Source organism: Stereum hirsutum, assembly GCF_000264905.1.
Source record: "Stereum hirsutum FP-91666 SS1 unplaced genomic scaffold STEHIscaffold_2, whole genome shotgun sequence".
In the NCBI taxonomy this organism is placed as follows: domain Eukaryota; kingdom Fungi; phylum Basidiomycota; class Agaricomycetes; order Russulales; family Stereaceae; genus Stereum; species Stereum hirsutum.
In genome coordinates, this window is record NW_006763132.1 from 3,139,799 (window position 1) to 3,159,205 (window position 19,407).

Consider the following 19,407-nt stretch of genomic DNA (forward strand, 5'->3'; position numbering starts at 1 on the left):
TTCGCTGGCATACAGAGGTATGTCCTGGTATATCGAGTACAAATCAGACAGATGCTGCAAGGTACAATGCTTCCTGTTCTACATATTTCGCCACGCTGCCCGTCACCATCTGCTTCCACCTTTCGTCCCGCGCGTGAACCCTAGCTCGTACTTCGCTTGAACTCAGCCTCTGCAAGTCCTCACCGATCTCCATCAGCACGATACGCCCCGCCTCGATGTACTCCTTCCCGGACTTGAGCACAACCTGCATCCCTTCGTCAGTCGTACTTTGCGGCTGTCCGTCCTTAGCGGGCATGGTACGACGAGCACAAACGACCCGAGAATCATCGCCATCCGCCGAAAAGAAATGACGCAACGCTGTATGCATCTCTGATTCCGAATTGTTATAGTACCGTGGAGCGAGAAGACGCTCCAAGGTATCAAATCCTTGCAGAAAGGTCAACTCGAGGCTGGGAATCCGTACCGGGCCTTCGCCACTCTCGACCTCAGATAACAACTTGTGTTCTAAACGCGATCGTAACGTGGAAAGCAGGATCTTCGATTTGCCCACGAAAGTGGGCTCGTCAACGATAGCGACTGCGACGTTCGTTCCGGATAAATCCTCCGTGGCGAGAACTCGGATCATCTCCATTCGTTGGAGGTACGTCGCGTCTCCGGCTTTGAGAGCTTTGTCAGCGTTACGGACTGAGAGGAGTAGGAGACGGGCGGAGTAGTCGCCGGTGGTAGATAGAGTGGGGGGTGCGCTAGAGATGAGTGCGAGATGCGCGAGAGTAGGTGGGTTGAAGGAAGAGTCGAGAACGGAGATACTGAGTGGATAAGGGATCGGTGTGGAAGGGCTGGGAGGGGCTGGGAGGGGCCATAGTGGATGAGAAGCATAGATGATTTCGAGAGGTGACTGGTTGGTGAGAACTCGCTGGAGAGAGTCTTCGAGACTCATACTCATGGTATGTAACGGCCTCAACGAGGATATGTGGCCCCAGTAAGAGGGTGTTATCGAGAGATTGCTCGAGACCGATGCCAGTACGCCGCCTCGAGAGTGCGCAAAGACAATACTCCTGGAGATGAATAGAAAAGCGATGTGAGAATTTTGCGTAGAATATTGTTGGTATTCTCCTACCGCAGAATTAGTAGGTCCAGTAGTACAAAGTTGGTTCTGCGAAGAACGGCGAAGCAGATCCCGATGCTTCGCACGGCATGCACTGAGTGAATGTCTTTGAGCAGGCTTTCCACATCTAGGAGATCAGCGCGAGTACATACACGATTGATAAGAGAAATACCCGTACGGCCGTTCTGGAAGAGGCACGTCTTGGAGCAATATTAATGGCGGTGGTCGCGTCGAAGTTCAGATACATGGGCTACGCCACTGCGCCACCGTCATCGTGCGGGCCGGCGGCCCCCAACAAGCGCTGTCAATTTCGCCTGTGAAAGTGTGAGTCTTGTCAACAGAGACCGGGTGACCTCCTTTAGACTATTGTGTATATTGCAGGCCGCCTGACCTATAAAGCATCGTCGTATTTCTCGTTATGGGTTTCGTTCCCTCAGGTCGACGGCAATCATCCTCGGATTATCCCACTGATCCCTACCGAACATCACCCCTCGGAAACGACATCTACGCAAGCTTGAACTTCAAAGCGCGTACAGCTCGAACTCCATAATGACCTATCGAGATTTTGTACACCATGTCCTTACCTTTAGGCACGCCTACGTGCTTGCCATGTCTGCTTCTATGGGCTCCATCTTCTACGGCTGGGACATTGGCCTCATCGGAGGTGTAATCTCGTTAGCCTCTTTCAAGAGCTACATCGGGACAGACAAGCTCTCGTCCTCAGCTCTCGCTGATCTGAACGGCAACATCGTGGCCATTCTCCAGGCTGGTAGCTTGTAAGCTGCATTGTTTGACAGACCTCTACCCGGCAAGATACTCATACGTCTTGCAGCTTCGGCGCTCTATTCACAGGATACTTTTCTTCGCGATTCGGCCGGAAACCTGTCCTCCTTGCATCGGGTGTGATATACATCGTGGGCAGCATACTACAGTGCATCGTCGGCCTAGGAAGCAGTCAACGAGTCGCCCTTCGTGTATTGTACTTCAGTCGATTCGTAGGAGGTATCGGAGGTAAGTGCTCCACATGGTCTTCTCAGAGCGTCTCAGCTAACCTCGTCGCGACCCACAGTGGGCATGGTATCCGCGCTGGTGCCCAGTTATGTGTCAGAATGTGTACCCAAGTCAATACGTGGGCGTTGCACGGGCATGGTCCAACTGGCCAATAACGTGGGGATTATGTTGAGCTGTAGGTCCATTCATGCCGTTGTGGGCGCTGGTGCACTACTGATTCACATGGGCTCCTTCCAGTCTGGGTCAATTACGGCTCGTCGCTCAACCTGCCATCTGGCCAGATGCAATGGAGAATGCCCTTCATCGTCCAGATCGTGCCAGGCTTTCTATTCATCTTCTGCATGGTCTGGCAGCCCGAGTCTCCGAGGTGAGTAAAGAAGCTCCCTCGCACACATCATAAGTGTATGACTAACGTAGCGTATTAGATGGCTCGTCGAGCACGGAAAGTACGACAGGGCCGCAAGGGCTCTGGGTTACGCTTCTGGGAAGTTGCCGACTGATCCTGCAGTCCTTCTCACATTAGAGGAGATCAAGGACGACTTCGCAGGGAAGGAGCAAACGCCTCTATTGAGGCAGTTCAAGCTGATGTTCGAAACTCGCCCTATAATCATTCGCTCGGTCATTCCAGCCTTGGTCATGTTCGGCCAACAGGTCCGTCGTTTCTTGACAACAGTCCGTAATAATTGAAACTAACAACGATACTCTCGATTTCTTAGTGGACGGGAACGGTACGATATACTCATTGTCGAACACATCTGATAGACTTACGCTGACACCGATTTACCCAGAATGCTATCAACTACTTCAGCCCGGAGATCTTCGCAAATCTCGGTCTATCCAGCACGACCAGCGGTCTATTCGCCACAGGGATCTACGGCGTAGTCAAAGTCATCGCAGTAGCCCTCGTCCTCGCGCTCGCCGTAGAACGTTTGGGCCGCAAGAACTGTCTTATCGCAGGAGGCCTCGGTCAAGGACTCATGATGCTTTGGTTGGGCGGATTCACGTCCCTTCATCCGCAATCGGGTATCATCCCTGCAAGCTACGTTTCTTTGGTCGCTGTCTACCTGTACGCCGTGTTCTATTGCGTCGGCTGGGGGCCAGTCCCTTGGGTCGTGGCGAGTGAGGTGGCACCGAATCACGTTCGGACGGCGGCGATGTCTCTCGCTATTGCTGGTATGTTGTCTGCTCGTTATCGTGGATCCTGGTAGATGAACGGACAAATACTAACTTACCTGATCATAGTCAACTGGCTCTTCTCGTTCACAATCTCAAAGCTCACGCCCATCATGCTCAACAAAATCACATACGGAACATACCTCCTCTTCGGCTTCTGCTGCATCACCATGGCCATCTGCGTCTACATCTTCCTCCCCGAAACCGCGGGATACGCGCTCGAAGACATCAAATACCTATTCGAGAGCGACACGGTCGTTCGAGCGTTGCAGGATGCGCCCGGCGGCAAGTTGTTCTTGGGCGGAAAGCGTGCGATTCCGGTGGAAGAGCTGAGGGAGAGGGAGGGGCCGCATGAGGTCGATGAGAGCATTAAGGCGGATGTGGAGAAGGGTGAGGTTGAGATGGTGGAGAAGAGGGCTGGTGGGTCGGAGGATGGAGAGCCTATTACGAGTGTTTGAGGATGACTTTACGATCTCTCTTTTTCTGGTCTGTAGTGACGAGAGAATTCTACATGGATGGCTCATTTCTTGCAAGCGCACCATCTATGGGTACCATGAGTTTGAATGAAATTGAAGAAGAATGCGACGACTAGAACATACTATCTTGGACGGCCAAAGCGACTCCGCGTCGAGCCCGTACAGCTACCACAGCGTCTGTCATCGTCTTCGAGACTGTCGTAGACCTCAGATACATTTCGGTGACATCATTTACCACGTCCAGCTTCTCCCAGTCTCCCAGCTTAACATCCTCCATGCCCTGGTCAACATTGAAACGAAAATAGACACCTGGGGAATTATGGAAGCGGCGCTCCATATCCTCCGCAACCCTCTCACAGTCTGTGACGATCTTTGTGAGAGCGATAGCGACATCGATGCGTGGCAGAATACGCTGTATGAAACCAGGTCTAGCGAGTCTAGACGACCTTAGCTTTCCAGTCCCAATACTGATCATGCAAGCGACTTTTCGCTCTGGGAATATCGAAGATGCCTCATGGAGAACAACGCTGGCGGGGTTGTTATGACCGATTCCGCCGTCAGTATAGCGGCTGCGAACGCCAAATCCATTGTCAATCTCGATCGGCTTGAAGAACGTAGGTGCAGCTGATGTGGCGCGAGCGGCTTCCCAGATCTTACAGTTGATGAACCGTCCGTGGCGAGGCTCGTACGTCCGGAAGAGCGTGGGAGTGGGTGCACCTAAAGCGTTTGGAACCGTGACGCAGACAAAACTAGAACCAATATCAATTGTCAATGCTGGTCCGTCCTGAAGATGAGAATGTTATTTGGTACGTACGTCCTGCACAATGCACCAGAGGGCGCATCATCCCTCATCCTCGCCTCCGAATCACGCGTAGATGCGGGCTGCTCTGAGATGACTTTCTTTATCGCAGCCTCTAGCTTACTCGCCTTGAAAGCTCCATCCCCAAGAAACTGTATGTCTGAGAAGACATCCTTTGAAAGCTCCGCATACTTGTGGAGGGCGTCGTCAACAGACATGCGAAGGCGGCCTAGCATGAGCGCAATGATCCTAGAGGATTTTAGATGAGTGATCTGCTAAGTCGCTGTGAGGTATTTTGCGTCAGCGTACCCTCCCGTGCTCGTACCACCAATCAGATCAAAGCATTCGCAAGGCAACGGCATCTTCTCTAGATTTTCCGAGAGTTGGATTTCGCGCATGATGTTCCATAAGACCTGGAGGGATGACAGGCCACAGATGCCGCCACCATCTATCAACAAATATCAACGATGGCCCAGAGACCAAGAGACTGAATAGAGCGTACCCAGTGCAAGTAAACGCAGACCGTCAGTGGGTGCTGGTTCCGACATATTGTTCCGTGAGCACCCAAGTCAGATGCGAACGAGAGGGAGTAAGGAGGGAAGGAGAGCAGGAGCGCCGTCAACCCTTTGCCCGTACTCGGAATGCGTGCGGCGAAAGGCGGTTCCGGCGTGGATCAAGCACCGCCTGAAGAGCGCCGATGCTGGGAAGAACCAAGTCTTATGCGCTATAAAATTGAAGAATATAGCGCATTCGTGCACTGCTCTATGGGCTATTTTTTGCTGGTAGAGACGAGACAGTGCTGTATCCGGAGTGACGCATTTGACTGCCACAGCTGTGGCGTAAGAGAAAAACATCGGCGCCACTGGTACAGATTACACGGGCGCCCCGTGAGCAAGGCCCTTCTATCAAAATACAACAGAACAATATGACATTGTATGATCCCTATTATGAGCGATGAGCAGTGGGTAAAAATCTACTTAGCAGCTCGGCGGTGGTCACAAATGTAAAAGTAAGACGATCCGCCGGGGACGAACAGGGGGAAGCTCATGAACAGTGTGTCAAGCCAGGCTGAACGAGAAATCAAATCCAACAAAAAATCAAAGGAAACTGAGCTGAGAGCAATCCAAACGCTGAGCCGTAGTATGAAGCTTGAAGGCGGATGCACAAGGAGTCGACACAAAGACAAAGCTCGTCTTGGCTCCAAAATCCAACAACATCGCGTTTCGCCGAGCGCCTCAGCCCCGGTTTATGTTGAACTCGCTCGGAAGTGGCGGAGTGGCCCATCCAAGGCCCATCGAACCATTAATATTGATGGTCACCGCATCCAGGGATCCAAATCTCAACTCCTAGTCGAGCTCTCAGGCTCAAGGCTGCGCGTTCATCATCTCGACTAACCTGCACACACAGCTAAGTTATCCGCTGGCACCATCCATCCACCCACTCAACCCACTCACCGTTTTGCGCACCCACCGGGACACTCTCCCGTGCTCAAGCGCTCACTGCGCAAACTCACACACGAACCCATCCGTTCCAAGTCTCTATATATGTACTCGAAAGAAAAGCAAATACCGATACCGATACTACTAGCAGCACTATTACTGTATGTACCCACTCCGACTCCGACTCCGACTCCTACTCGACTCCAGCTCAGTTCTTCCGTCAAATGTGGAGGGAAAGAAAATTAATAACTAGAATTCGAATCGTTGCTCGTTTGGTTTGTCTGCTTCTTGAAATCTGAAATCCTATCCACTCGCTAGCGGATACCTCAAAACTCGACCGCGAAGGGGAATAAAAACGTGAAATTGACAGGAGAAAGTGAAGAAAAGAAAGAGGGAAGAAGAGGGAAAGGATTAAATATGTAAAAACGAACAACGAAGCGAAAGTGGAAGTAAGAAAATGCTGGATGGGTATCCTCGTGTCATTGTCATTGTCGATGTCGGACAGGGGAGACAGAGTAGGAAAGAGACGAGAGACGACAAGGGGGATGGGATGGGATGAATGGCGGGCGATGGTGGTGGGGACGATGATGATGCGAGAGTACGAAACGGAAGCGGGAGAAAAAAAGGAAGGAGGAAGGAGAGGCGTGGCGTGGCGACGTGATGTGAGGGGGTTGGACTGGACTGGACTGGACTGGAGTCGGACTGGATTGTTACCGTGAGCGCGGGCGGCGATGATTGAAGGTGTTGAACGCTGAACGAAGAATGAAAGATGAAATGGATGTTATAGATCATGATGGTTGAGAGTGATGATAAAACGGTGATAGGATAACGAACGTACGGAGACAAGAGACGGAAAACAGTAGATTGACGGGAGGAAACTGAATTGAAACGAAGGACTCAAACGAAAAAAAAAAAAAAAGGACTATATAATAACTTGACGAACGACAAACAATGAACATGAATAGCGAATAAGTTGGATACGACCATTAGCTTTCCGAGGATGACAAGTGACAGCGGGCAGACAGTGAACACCAAAAAATGAACTTCTTGTAGGGGAAGATGACTGAAAGCTTGCGGGGACGACGAACGTGATCGGTGGGACGGAATATGGCTCCTGATGAGTCCAGATAATAATGGGATGGAAATGATGGCGACCGAAATGATAGAAAAACGAAAGACAAAACAACGCCGGCGTTCTGCACTCAACGAAGAACCTCGGGTATGGAACTTGAGCCTTCCAACAGCTACGACTCTACCAGTCCATCCAGTCCGTCCGTCCATCCATCAGAACAATCCCACGGCCACAAACGGAAACCTCCATCCTCTTTCAGATCCCAACGGCTCCCAACGCATCTCAAACCCCCACGCCAAGACCCATCAACCACCCATCAGACGAATTACCCGATCCGGCATCACCGCTCCGTCTCAAACACACACAACCACTACCGAACACTACCGAGGACCATATGCCGCCGCTGGCCCAGGACTCCTGGCCCTGTCGACACCACCATACGCCGGCGGCGCCGGGCTCGCCGTCCTGATGCTTCCACCTCCTTCACCGAAAGCAAACGGTGCCTGAGGCCCGGGACTCCTCCTACCCGCCATCATCCCCGGACCTGGCGAATTCCTTCCACCATTTGGCATCCCACCCATTGCCATCGCTCCTGCTCCCAACTGTGTCATGGGAATCGCCTCCCCTGGTATACCGCCCATCGCAACTACCTGATTAGGATCGTTGAACGTCTGCGGTACGGGGCCTCGGTAGGGGTCGTAGAACGCGGCTGATGGGTCGTCCATGTAGGGTTGGACGTGTGCGGGTTGGTTCGGGTTGAGGTGGGGGAGCGGTGGGACGGCGTAAGGGTCGGTGGAGGCGCTGGCGGGGTAGAGTTCGCTGGTGGATGTGGCGCCAATGGAAGGGGCGTAAGCGCCACCACGAGAGTTAGCGCGACCGAGGTCGGTCGTCGAGTCGGCGTAGGGGGCGCGTGCGGCGGGTAGTGGGTAGTCGTCGTTGTGAGCGTTCAGTTCCGGCCATTTGATGGCTTCGTCTACAGATTCGAGAGGAAGATAGGAGGTTTTGATGAGTGGAAGTGAAAAGAGGTGAAAAAGAACGGGGACGCACTGTCGTCGAGATCAGAGAAACGTTTGTGGGTGAACTTCCAGACGAAGAACGCAATCACTCCGATGAGCGCGACTCCGCCTGCAACGGAAAGACCGATGATGGTGGACGTGGACGTGCCAGAGCTACCACTGCCGCTGTTATCCGAGGCGGCGGTAGAACTGGATGATGCAGACGACGAGGAAGCCGATGGTGTGTACGTGACGATAACTACAGACGTTTCTGTTTGGCCCTCAGCATTTGTAGTAATGACCTGGGAGGACGAAGTGGTGGCCTGGGGGGGAGCATTTGTTGAGGCCTTGGTAGTCGCCTGCGTAGTCTGGGTATTCGACGGCTGGTTGGCAGATGTGGTCGTCTGTGCCGCGGTGGTCTGGGTAGTTTGGGTGTTTGTGTTTGTGTTAGTGTTGGCAGTGTTCGTGGTCTGGGTGTTGGCGGCGGATGTTGTGGTCTGGGTATTGGCGGTCGTGGTCTGCGTGTTCTGTGCAGAGGTCGTCGTCGTCGCAGCAGCTGTGGTCGAGGTGGCTGTCGTCTTTGTGTTCGTGTCTGTGCTGCTGGTGTCTGTCTCGGTAACGCCCCCGAGGAGTTGTCTAGGATGTCGTGATGGGGGATCTGCGTCGTGTGCGAGCACGGTGAGGGCAGCGAAGGCGAGGATGGCTAGGACGGCCCGCGAGGGGACGAAGGCTCTCATTGTCGGGTAAAGTAAGGAGGGGTCGGGTTGAAGAGGGGTATTAGAGCGCTAGGGAGGTATACTTTCTGAACTGTTCGTCGTCGTCGCTGCGGCTGATGGCGGTGGTCGCACCTTGCTGGTGCGAAGAGGGAGGAGGAAGAGAGAGGCTGTGGCCGAACAGCAATTCCGCATCGCTTCACCCAACGCGCCGCCACTTCGGTCTTCTCGTGTTTCCCCGGCAACGTCCCTCGGCTCTTTTCTACCTTTCTTTCTCTCTCTTTATCTTCACCCGTTCCACACTCCTCACGCTGTTGAACCTGGAGGACTTGTGTTCTCACCAACCCGCAGCAAACTTTGCACGGTCACTTGACCCCTCCTGTGAACTCGGAATGGCGCTAGCGGTCAGCGTTTCGGAGGTCGGATCATCCTGTATCGCATTGGGCCACACAAGACGGCTTCCGCTTTCTGACAACGATTCGTTTGCCGCTGTCATACGCGTATAGACGCTGAATATTATATCACCGTTCAATTCTCGGTGTCCGAATCACGACTAATTCGTACGAATTATCCGCAAAAATCGGTCAGGCCCCACTTTGAAAGGAATAAGTCTACCAGTTTTATCGAAAAGTTTACAGCGTACATCTCTCCTCGAGTATCGTGACGTCGTATTCAGCTACAACGTGCCTTGCTAATTTAGCTGGCCGAAGAGACCGGTTAGTACTAGGAACCTAGCAACCTCTCATGCTAGCTATACGAATGCTTCGGTTAAAGCAGTTCAGAACGATATCCGTGAGGCAGAGGGACGTTCAGTGGAACGCCCTGAGTACCGGCGTTCCCGGTAATAGGGCCATGCAAATCGTCAACGGAAGTTTTCGAGGGTGTATGATACCCCACGCTGTCGACGTCAAGATCTTCAGCGGGGCCTGAGCATGAAATACATATTCTATTTATACGGGACCTGAAGAGTAACTTGTGTCTATGTACGTTGAGAGCAAAAAGAAGGACTACAGCAAGTATATATGAACTTGAAATGAAACGGATGGGAGCAAAGCAAACGGAGGATGGGACTTGAACTTGAATGAATAATGTACGTTGAACATGAGCGAGGGTGTATGGGTAAAGATCGGCAAGGATACGAGTCCGACTACGAGAATTTGAGATCTGAGAACAATAGAAAGCAAAAAAGGAGGAGGAGAAAAAGTGGGAAATCGTCCGAGTCGCACATCCAACCGTGCATGCATCTGATCCAAACAATAAAATAAACAGAGTCCATTATCACATATACCACCACCACCACCACCACCACCACCACCACCACCACCAATCAACCGGACTTCTCGCTTCGCTCACGTCTTGCGGCGGGGTCCCTAATCCTCCCCATCCACCACCTCCCCCAACCTCAACACCAAATTCGTCACCAACGCCGCCAACAAAACGACACACAGCGCCGTCGGCCCATACTTATCATAATACAGCCCATCCGTATGTCTCTTCCTCAGCTTCATCGCCCTGTACAAGAATATGCCGGCGGAGTAGAGGATGGCGAAGAGTGCGGCGATGGTGAAGAGCGTGGCGGAGATGAGGCCGTGGTAGTCCTCCGGGGGAATGAAATTGAGAAGGGTCGTGGCGATGGTGCCGATGTAGACTGCGAAGTTGAGCCATTTCTGTGGTGGGAGGGAGGGGTGGAATGAGTTAGTTATGAGGGTGTAAGGAAGGAGGGTGTAGGGAAAGAGGGTAGATGCGGAGGAGGGAGAGCTTACCAAGAACGTCCTCTCCGTCGCGAAATACACCTTCGGCTCTATCCTGATCGGAATCGCCACCCTCTTCCCCTTCGGCGCCACAACATCATTAACCAAAATCCTATCATCTCCAGCCGCTCTCGACCTCCCAGCCGCCTCCAAATCCGCACCATCATCACCCTCACCTTCGCCATCATGTTGTTGCTCTCCATCACGAGTATGGCTCCTACTCCTACTCCGGTTCTGCTCCCGCTCCCTCTCCTCGAGCGCCGTCTTCACCTTATCATACACCTCCGTCGACGGCGCCAAGGGGTTGATATCCAGCTTGATCGCAGGCCTCTCCACCGTCCCGTTCCCATTCCCATTCTGATTCGATCCCGTCCTCGAAGCCCTCCTGTTCTTCCCCGCCAAAAACGGCGTCCTCTCATCTCCCTCTTCCTCCCCATCCCCATCCTCGCCCTCATCCTCCGAATGAATCGCACTCGGGCCCTCTCCCGCCCCATTAGCATCACTGGCCACACCATCACGACCATTACCAGGAGAAGAAGAAGCAGCAGCAGCAGCGGCGCTCATCCTCTCCTTCAACATCCTCTCCCTAAACGCAATCGCCCCCGCCGCCTCCTCCACACTCAACCCCATCCTCTTCCCCTCATCCCTCGCCGGCGCCATATCCATATCCTCGTCCTCCTCGCCCTCCGACACCGGCTCGGCGTACCGCCTGCTCTGGATCCGCGCACGCTCGTCATCGGGCGTTTCGGGCGTCGCGGAGCCGGAGGAGATGTGTCGTTCGGACGCGGTTTTGGAGTGTGAGGCGGAGTTGGAGGTGGAGGGGCCGGAGGGACGTTCGACGGTGAGGAAGCCGGTGTTGGGTTTTAGGATGTCGACGTCCACTGGAGGGGAGTAAGAGTGTTTTACGTTGGGTTGATGTGATCAGTTTTATGTTTAGGTTTAGCACAGTGAGGAGATGGAACGCGTACTTTGTGGGAGCCAGAACGGGACGAGGTCGACGCGGTGAGGCATCAAAGTGGCACATCCATGAATGAATTTACTGTCCAAGATTATATGCCCGTTAGCCCGACGAAAGGTAACCAAATGTCGAGGGAGAGGATGGCGGGTGAATATGGCAAAATCCTGCAGAAGGACAGAGAGGAGAGTTGGGGGTAGTGACAAAGAATAAAAAAACGTACCTGAACTTCGGAACGGCCTCGACAAGATGCGAGTTGACGAGCTCAGTCACCCACTCTGGCGGTTCCTGTCCGAATTGCGTCTGCAGCTTCACCTCCAACACACCGTACCTACAATTCGCAGAAAACACACCGTTAGTCTGTAAATCACTACTTACATAGCAGAAGCCAAGGACGCAGGATGATGAAGTGGGCAGGGACGAAGAAACGCACTTGAACAGTTCCTTATCCTCCTGCGGCAACTGATCGAACGGCCAATCGATCCCAATATCCATTCTCCTCCAATTATCACCCGCCCTCTCCGCGCCATCCCAATTATCCTCACGGACCATCGTCAGCTCGGTATCGAGCGAGATCCGCACTCGGGCGTCGCCCGGAAGCTGGAACGCGGTTCGGTTGTAGAATGTGCGCATCACTGTTCACAAATCAAACCCAAGAGGCACGTCAATATTGACGAGCATGCGTAGCATCAGGGCCTAGTAAGGCCCGAGAACAAAGCTGAGAGCTGAGGGGAAAAGGGGAAGGGACATGAACATACCGGGGACCAAGCCTTTCGTCAATATACTATACTGCACCTCATTCGCGAGCTGCAACATCTCATCCACCTGCTGCTGCGTCTTTTTACCCTTCTCTACCAATGCCTGGAACTCGGCATCCATGGTATATTCGCCGCGAAGGAAAGCGTTCACGTTGTGCTCTTTGATCGGGAAACGGGCTTTGACGGACTTTTCACCCGTCCAGTCTTCGCGATGTGTTTTGCGCTCGACGAAGATCTATGGGAGTGGATGATGAGCGGATGTTGGTGGTTGAGTGTTGCGTGAGGAGAAAGGGAGTAGTGAGTGAGTAACGTACCGTGGTGACGTCCATATCACCGTACCACCTCAAACGAACCGCTTCTGCGCCTTCTGTCTTCTCGAGACGGCCAAGGTAAAGTTCGAGGTCTTCATTGTCGAAGTAGATCGAGGTGATAGCTATCAACAAGAACAATAAATTCAGTTAATTCGATGGAAATATTTCCCGTCGCAGAGGTAGCCAAGGAACTGACCTGCATCCTTATCTTCAAACTCCTTATCCGGATTGAACACTATATCAGCAGGGACAGACGTCAATTCTATCCCTCTCGCTCCAAAGCAAAATCACATGCACGTACCCAACACCGGCAGATGTCTCAAGATCGCCAGCTTCAGCGGCACCAAGTTATCCTGATGCACCCAGTACTTCGTCGTCTGCCTCACAAACGCGCTCTGGCTCCCGCCCGCACTGCTGTCTCCGAGAACGGGACGACCACGGGTGCGGACGATGTTGTATAAGTCGGAGAGCTTGACGATGAGGGCGTCCCAGTTGTATTTGTAGAAGGGACGTTTTTCGAGGTATTGGTTAATGAAGCGTTCTTTGAGGGGTGTTGGGGTTTGTTTCTAGAGCGGGAGTGTGATATGAGGATTTTAGCAGAGAAAGAACGCGGAGAGTCTGAATGTAATATGGTCTTACGTCGTGTTTCTGCGTAGCGGAATATGATGGTCAGATGTTTATCAACTGTGAGTGGACAAAAACACAAACCTTCAAGATCTTCATGAACCCAGTGATGTTCAACTTCGAATACAAAGCCAAATCATGCACATCCGCAACAAGGATCGTAACCTCCTCATCCAACAAATGCCACTGCTCCTCGATCGAATCCAGACTACTAAACGAATGTCTGTCGTCCTCCCCATCTTCGCTCGACCCGTCGACGTCGTCGTCGGAATCGTCATCCGAGCCGGCATCTTGAGCATAGTCGTGGCAACGGACTTGCGCCTCTGTGTCGTCGCCTTCGCGCGCTGTGGTTGAGGTAGCTTGTATATCGTTGGTGCTTCGGCTGTGACGTGACTGGGAGTGGGAGGATTGGGATTGATGACGGCCTTCGGAGATGTAAGTCTCGGACATCAATCGTTTTGTCTTTTTCTGGGCTTCACGGATACGGGACGCGAATTGCGACGTCTAACATTTCGCCGACAAAGAGGCAGAATCGGAACCGAGGAAAGGCGAAAGTGCGGCGATGATTGGCAATAGAGGAATAGGATCCCAAGACGAACGTGAAGCAAATAGCAAAGAAAACAAATGCGGTCAGTGACATGCGAACGTGTACGGGCAATACGGAGAAGACGGGAACGCGAGGGTCGGAGGAGCCACAGAGCGCACCGGAGGAAGGACGGAGGGTGGAGTGGAAGGCATAGCGGCGCACCTTCTCGGCTTGAAAGGTGTAGATTTTGTCAACCTCTTGTTCAAGCCTCTGCTCGAAGAAGGCTTCGTCTTCGGCGTTCCAATCATTGCCTGTCGTCCTTTGCTGTAATGTGCGGCGAACTCCTGTCAGTAAGAACACGAGCCAAAAGGACATGAATTGTATCCGGACCTTGAGAAGCTTCTTTAGGCCATTGTAGTCGAGATATGATGGCTTCCACTCATCGTAGAGCGTCGTCTGTTAGAAGAGCAAAGATGAGTAGAAGACAGCGTAGGGTGCCACCCGAAACGCACCTGGATCTTCTTTCCGAACTTCATGACCAGTCGTCAACGAAGGAGAGACAGGGGGAGGGATCAGATGGAGGAGGTTAAGCAGAGCAGCGGCGTGCGACGAAGGTACTTGTATTGCCTTTGGGGCACACGACCACAAACTTCAGCGTCGGTCAACGTCGAATCGCATTCGCAGACGAACGAACGTGCGTTACGTGATCCGCCGTTCCAGTCCTCCAAAAAGAATCCCCAGGCAGCCAATCTGTCGGATCCCGCCGGCGATCTCTGAAATTGTTTTACGCAAATCTCGATCACTCACGTTTGCGCGTCCCCGCTCCGGCGCCATCACTCGGGTATCCCGTTTTGCGAGCTCGTGTTCGTCGTCGGCGACCATGAACGTGCCTGCTTCCTCGTCGACCGAGACCACGATGAGCGACGATATTTACAGGACGAAAATCCTACTGCTCGGCCAGCGAAGGTGTGTCTGTGAGCCTCGGCTGCCCATAGTCCTAGTTGACGCGCAGTGAGCACCCCCTGACCTTTTCCCGATCGCCGTCGTTCAGGAGTGGGAAGACGTCCATCCAACAAGTCCTTTTCAACGAGGGCGTCCCCAAGCAGACGTTCTATCTGGAGCCCACAACCCGTATCCTGAAGCACAGATACGAGTGCGTATCGCTCCTCCCGACGAGCGCAATCAGCTCCTGATTCTGCGGTCTGACCAGTACAGTCATTCCACTCGAGATTTGGGACTGTCCTGGGAATGCCACAACAGACTCCCTCGGTGTTCCTCTCTCCCGTTTCTCCCTCATCATCTTTGTCATTGATATCCAAGTACGTGACCTTTCACCTGGTATATCCTTCCTCGAACTCTTTCGACATAGCCCACCGTACTATGCCGTCTTATCCCCTCCAACTCTTCTGATTCTCACTGACTTCTACTCGGTCTCTGTTCTTTCACTTTATGATACAAGGACTCTTATCCACACCCCATCTCTCGTCTTCTCCACTTCTTCACACAAGCGTATCAGGAATGCCCCACCACCCCGCTCGAAGTCTTTGTACACAAGTCCGAGGCAATCGCTGATGAGTACAAGTACGGTATGTCCGTTCATTGCATTCTTACCTCGCCTTCTGTGTGGGACTCGCGTTGTGGCTAGCTCTCGTGCTATCCCCAGAGTCCAGAGTCACAATCATCCGCACACATATGCACACACATACATTCCTTTGGCGCGATACGGCATCGTCGCTATCTTCGTCCCTCCATATGAGTTTTCGAATTTCCTTCTTTTGTGAAGACGTGGTCCAGCGCACAGCTTCTCTCGGTTTCTCGTTATATTGCCTGCTTACATTGCGCCCGAGCGTGCTGTGTGGCGTGATGCGAGCTTCGACGTGGGAGGCCGCTACATATATCGATGCTCACACGGTCATGGTTCTGTTTCTTTTCCTTTCCTCTGCTTACTCTCTAAACGCGTAAGACCGAGCCGTCCCTCACAGAGGGAACACCCAAGTCTAATCATTTGTGCTCGAACTCCACATGCTCCTAACTGAGTACTGAGACTCAGACCATGTCCAAAACTCAGCGCGAAGTCCGCGTCTTCTTCTGACTGCGAGGGAGAGCCCGACCTCACGCTCTGCTGTTCATGGTCCAGTGACTCGAACACGGTGCTCCGTCATGTGGATTCCGTTCTCCATAACCATATCCGTCCTTTCTTCTTTTAGAAGTACTAGGAAAGGAGTTTAGGTTAGCATGTACATTATTAGTCGCTGTAACGTGATCTAGACTGAGAGTCAGGCTAGTGTCTTGGTGATTACGACTTTTGGCTCGAGCTCTCGATCTTGTTAGGCAAATGCTGTATGACATGCAGTGCTACGCCGAAGTCGAGAGGTGCACCGTATTCCATTCGGAGCAAACGCTCTTTGAAAGCATGGCAGGCAGCCTACCTCTGTTCATCTCAACGGTTTTAGCAAAGTACATACTAAGCTTACTGATAACACATCTTCCTCTCTCACAGAATCCTTCCGTCCCCTCCACGACCGCATTCTCGACTCGCTCGAAGACGCCCTCGCCGAATCCGATCCCTCCAACGACGCCATCGACATGATACCGATCAACTTCCACCTCACGTCTATATACGATCACTCCTTGCACGAGGCATTCTCGAAGGTGCTGGGCAGGATTGTGGATTCGTTGCCTTGGTTGGAGGAGTTGTTGAATTCGTTTTGTGCGGTATGTTCTATATTTGTCTAAATTCATACGGCGTATCTTGTATTGACTAGATCGCTACCACCGTCGAACGCGCAGAATTCTCAAGCCTCAAAAGCGTACATCTTCGATATAAAGTCGGGACTGCGGGTGGCGCACGATGGGTCTCCGCCAGTGGGTGCGACGCACGAACTTTGTTGTGATTATATCAAGACTTTGAATGCTTTTGGACCTTTATACAGGTAATTTGCTCTTCCTCTGCCGTTTAACTCTTCCCCTGCGCTTTCAGAGTTTGGTTTGACCTGCTGACTTACTCGCAATGTGTCCTTGGTGGTGAAGATCAGAATCTGACAGTCCGCTGCGTCTGTGCTCTGTCGCTCCAACTCCGAAGACTACATCTTACACACCATCGTCTCAATCACCCTCACCACAAACATCCACAACCCACCCACAACTTCCCTTCTACCCCTCCTCCTCCCTATCCCTCTCCTCCCAATCCAACGCCACCCAAGGGACAACGATAACTTATCACCAACTCACGCCTCATCTCGCTCTTCTGGCTGTGTTGCCTACTAGTATTTGGGAGGGGAGGAGAGGATTGGTGGAGTATAATGTTGTGTGGATGAGGGAGGGTGTTAGGGAGATTTGGGAGGAGGAGTGGGGAGCGAGGGGGGTGGGGAGTGAGGCGTAGGCGTAGGTGCGGGTTGGGAGGGGACGTGGGATTAGGAGAAAGAGAAGTTTCGGGGACGGAAACGCGAAGTCTATGTTTGTGGCGGTTTACCCGCAAATTAGATAGACTGTCTCCGATGAGAACAGTCTGCTTACAAGACGGCTACTCCTCATCTAAGCATTGTTATTCTCTACGTTATAATCTTCTGTATTAGGGCATATACGTAGCGGTTCACATCGCGTTTTTGCGATGTGAACTAAACCCATGATGGGTTCAATACTTCTGATTTTTGTCCCGTTGGAGCCTCGAAGCTCAATTCACACTCTGTGCGATTTCGATGCGAGAGGGGCATCCTCCGGCCTCTGCCCGTTCACTGACGTCGTTCGAAACAGCACACACTTTGGCGGAAGGCCCACGTACTGTACATAGATCCCAAAAGAATCACTGTATCAAAGGCCATCAGGAAAGGGGACGGGAATGAGAGCAAAAGTGGACCCGTTTCGAGGATCCAAACTCAATGTGAACTGAGTATTATATCTAGCACTAGCTCGAGATTTCGAGTTCACACTTTTCGTTTTCAGGATGACGAACGAAACTGATGTGAACCGCTACATATATGCCCTATTGTTCCGAAGCGTTTGAATGGATGGGCCACAACTTCGAATTTATTTCTGGGATGCGTGGCGCACCGGCCGGACCGGAGAGCATCGGACCAGGATTTGGCCCTTGGTGTCGCGCTTTGTGAACAACGTGTTCCTTCGTTCCTTCCCCTTCGCATTCCATCTTGATTTTCTCGCTGTCTACTTGATTTCTTGCTCGCACTCTCTACTCACTACTATCTCTATACAAGGACTGCACGTTCATAACCTCGTACCCGGATCGTCTTCAACAGTAAAAGCTGCCCATCCTTGTTGCTTGCCATAGGCTATAAGATCTCAATCATGGCGCTACCGAATTTCAAGATATTCGACCTCCGTGGAAGGAATCTCAGATTAGAGTCGCGAGAAGATGCTCTGCTTTACATCGGTGAACTGGATGCAAGTATCGTCGAGGAAATATACCTAGCGGACGTAACATTTGGCGTCGGGGCGGCAGAGGCTCTTGGTGAAGTGATCAAGAAAATCAAACATCTGAAGGTTCGTTTCCAGTAGTATTTGTGTTCGATCTTGTATATTGCCACCATTATTATCTAGAGATCGCACACTGACGCACTTACACATCACATGATCATAACTTTTAGGTCGCAGGACTTTCGGACATCTTCATCGGTCGCTCCACCAACGAAGTACTGAAGGCTCTCCCTCTCATCTGCAACGCTCTCATAGACAAGCCGAGTCTCGTCGAGCTTGATCTGAGCAACAACGCCATTGGTGCTCGCGTCGTGGACATACTTGTGCCGCTTCTCACTCAGAACCGTCATATCGAGGTCCTGAAGCTGAATAATAATGGCTTCGGACCCGAGGCGGGTACCATCGTCGCCAACGCTCTCATCGAAGCCGCGAGGCTCAGCACAAACTTAGGGCAGGCCTCCCAGCTTCGTGTCGTCATGTGCGGGCGGAATCGTCTGGAGAACGAATCCGCGACGGCTTGGGCACGAGCGTTCGCGGCACACCCGAACTTGCAACAAGTTGAACTACAAAATAATGGGATCCGAGAAGAAGGGTTCGGTGCGATTTTGCGTGGATTGGCATGTTGTGGAGATCTAAGGTATCTCAACTTGCGAGATAACAATTCGATGGATGCATATCCGGGTATCGATTTTGCGATGTCGGAACGAGAGCATCATGGATGGCAGGCTTTGAAGGAGCTCTTGCCCGCCGTGCGGAAACTTCGGTTTTTGGACCTTTCAGACTGTGGACTCAATGCTCCTGGCTCGATGGCGCTTGTTCATGCCCTTGCGGATGGTCACCAGAAGGAACTCGAAACACTTTTACTGGAGAACAATGATATTGTGGACAACGTGTACAAGGATCTGGTAAGCGTGTTATCGGATCGACTTCCCGCCCTCACGACGCTCGGTCTCGCCTGTAACGAGGACCTCGAGAGCGACGTCGTCAGCGCTCTGAATGCAATGCTAGAGGCCCGTGGTGGGAGAGTTGTGATCGAGGACGAAGACGAGGATCTGCCGGAGGAGAAGGGAGTGGATGCGGCGAGGACCGAAGTACCAAACCAAGGCAGTGTAGGAGACGACGACGAGATATTGAGCGACCTTGCCAATATGTTTGGCGTTATGGATATTGGCGACCAGGACTCGAAGGTCAACCGAGAGTATGTCCAGATTGTGCTCCGTTGCTTTATGTTTGTTTTGCTGTTAGCGCTGTACTTTCTACTTAGATGA

The 19,407-nt window shown here is 52.3% G+C and overlaps 7 protein-coding genes across 7 annotated transcripts; 3 read left to right on the top strand and 4 right to left on the bottom strand.

Annotated features, from left to right (window-relative positions):
• Window positions 1-18: 18 nt before the first annotated feature.
• Window positions 19-1,312, bottom strand: STEHIDRAFT_118541 (Nucleotidylyl transferase). Its single transcript, XM_007300153.1, has 3 exons — window positions 1,258-1,312; window positions 1,118-1,199; window positions 19-1,055 (listed from the first exon to the last, which is right to left on the bottom strand). The coding sequence occupies exon 3, from the start codon at window positions 941-943 to the stop codon at window positions 44-46; it is 900 nt and encodes a 299-aa protein (XP_007300215.1). The 5' UTR covers window positions 944-1,055; window positions 1,118-1,199; window positions 1,258-1,312; the 3' UTR covers window positions 19-43.
• Window positions 1,313-1,726: 414 nt separating this feature from the next.
• STEHIDRAFT_50238 (sugar transporter) lies at window positions 1,727-3,747 on the top strand (the record flags this gene model as incomplete). The annotated part of the gene is made up of 8 exons (XM_007299348.1): window positions 1,727-1,881; window positions 1,938-2,116; window positions 2,175-2,291; window positions 2,354-2,483; window positions 2,542-2,767; window positions 2,833-2,844; window positions 2,905-3,289; window positions 3,359-3,747. The coding sequence occupies 8 exons, from the start codon at window positions 1,727-1,729 to the stop codon at window positions 3,745-3,747; spliced, it is 1,593 nt and encodes a 530-aa protein (XP_007299410.1).
• A 49-nt stretch (window positions 3,748-3,796) lies between these two features.
• Window positions 3,797-5,112, bottom strand: STEHIDRAFT_153149 (FabD/lysophospholipase-like protein; the record flags this gene model as incomplete). The annotated part of the gene is made up of 5 exons (XM_007300154.1): window positions 3,797-3,831; window positions 3,889-4,514; window positions 4,580-4,813; window positions 4,874-5,012; window positions 5,067-5,112. The coding sequence occupies 5 exons, from the start codon at window positions 5,110-5,112 to the stop codon at window positions 3,797-3,799; spliced, it is 1,080 nt and encodes a 359-aa protein (XP_007300216.1).
• A 1,455-nt stretch (window positions 5,113-6,567) lies between these two features.
• Window positions 6,568-9,022, bottom strand: STEHIDRAFT_144763 (uncharacterized protein). Its single transcript, XM_007300155.1, has 2 exons — window positions 8,123-9,022; window positions 6,568-8,048 (listed from the first exon to the last, which is right to left on the bottom strand). The coding sequence occupies exons 1-2, from the start codon at window positions 8,805-8,807 to the stop codon at window positions 7,456-7,458; spliced, it is 1,278 nt and encodes a 425-aa protein (XP_007300217.1). The 5' UTR covers window positions 8,808-9,022; the 3' UTR covers window positions 6,568-7,455.
• A 1,131-nt stretch (window positions 9,023-10,153) lies between these two features.
• Window positions 10,154-14,244, bottom strand: STEHIDRAFT_50019 (SPX-domain-containing protein; the record flags this gene model as incomplete). Its single annotated transcript, XM_007299329.1, has 15 exons — window positions 10,154-10,450; window positions 10,547-11,415; window positions 11,503-11,573; window positions 11,713-11,820; window positions 11,923-12,124; window positions 12,248-12,482; window positions 12,562-12,680; window positions 12,755-12,793; window positions 12,860-13,124; window positions 13,198-13,206; window positions 13,267-13,541; window positions 13,605-13,686; window positions 13,931-14,032; window positions 14,099-14,164; window positions 14,221-14,244. The coding sequence occupies 15 exons, from the start codon at window positions 14,242-14,244 to the stop codon at window positions 10,154-10,156; spliced, it is 2,763 nt and encodes a 920-aa protein (XP_007299391.1).
• A 380-nt stretch (window positions 14,245-14,624) lies between these two features.
• On the top strand, window positions 14,625-17,090 carry STEHIDRAFT_49232 (uncharacterized protein; the record flags this gene model as incomplete). Its single annotated transcript, XM_007299269.1, has 7 exons — window positions 14,625-14,674; window positions 14,760-14,861; window positions 14,919-15,027; window positions 15,168-15,294; window positions 16,209-16,423; window positions 16,499-16,641; window positions 16,739-17,090. 7 exons carry the CDS (start codon window positions 14,625-14,627, stop codon window positions 17,088-17,090), a joined length of 1,098 nt encoding a protein of 365 aa, XP_007299331.1.
• A 908-nt stretch (window positions 17,091-17,998) lies between these two features.
• Window positions 17,999-19,407, top strand: STEHIDRAFT_91655 (RNI-like protein; the record flags this gene model as incomplete). Its single annotated transcript, XM_007300156.1, has 2 exons — window positions 17,999-18,205; window positions 18,310-19,407. The coding sequence occupies exons 1-2, from the start codon at window positions 18,011-18,013 to the stop codon at window positions 19,405-19,407; spliced, it is 1,293 nt and encodes a 430-aa protein (XP_007300218.1). The 5' UTR covers window positions 17,999-18,010.

Coding starts and splice junctions, on each gene's coding strand:
- STEHIDRAFT_144763 (XM_007300155.1), bottom strand. CDS start 8,807: ATGAGAGCCTTCGTCCCCTCGCGGGCCGTCCTAGCCATCCTCGCCTTC. Junction 8,049..8,122: donor TTTCTCTGATCTCGACGACA/GTGCGTCCCCGT, acceptor TCGAATCTGTAG/ACGAAGCCATCAAATGGCCG.
- STEHIDRAFT_118541 (XM_007300153.1), bottom strand. CDS start 943: ATGAGTATGAGTCTCGAAGACTCTCTCCAGCGAGTTCTCACCAACCAG.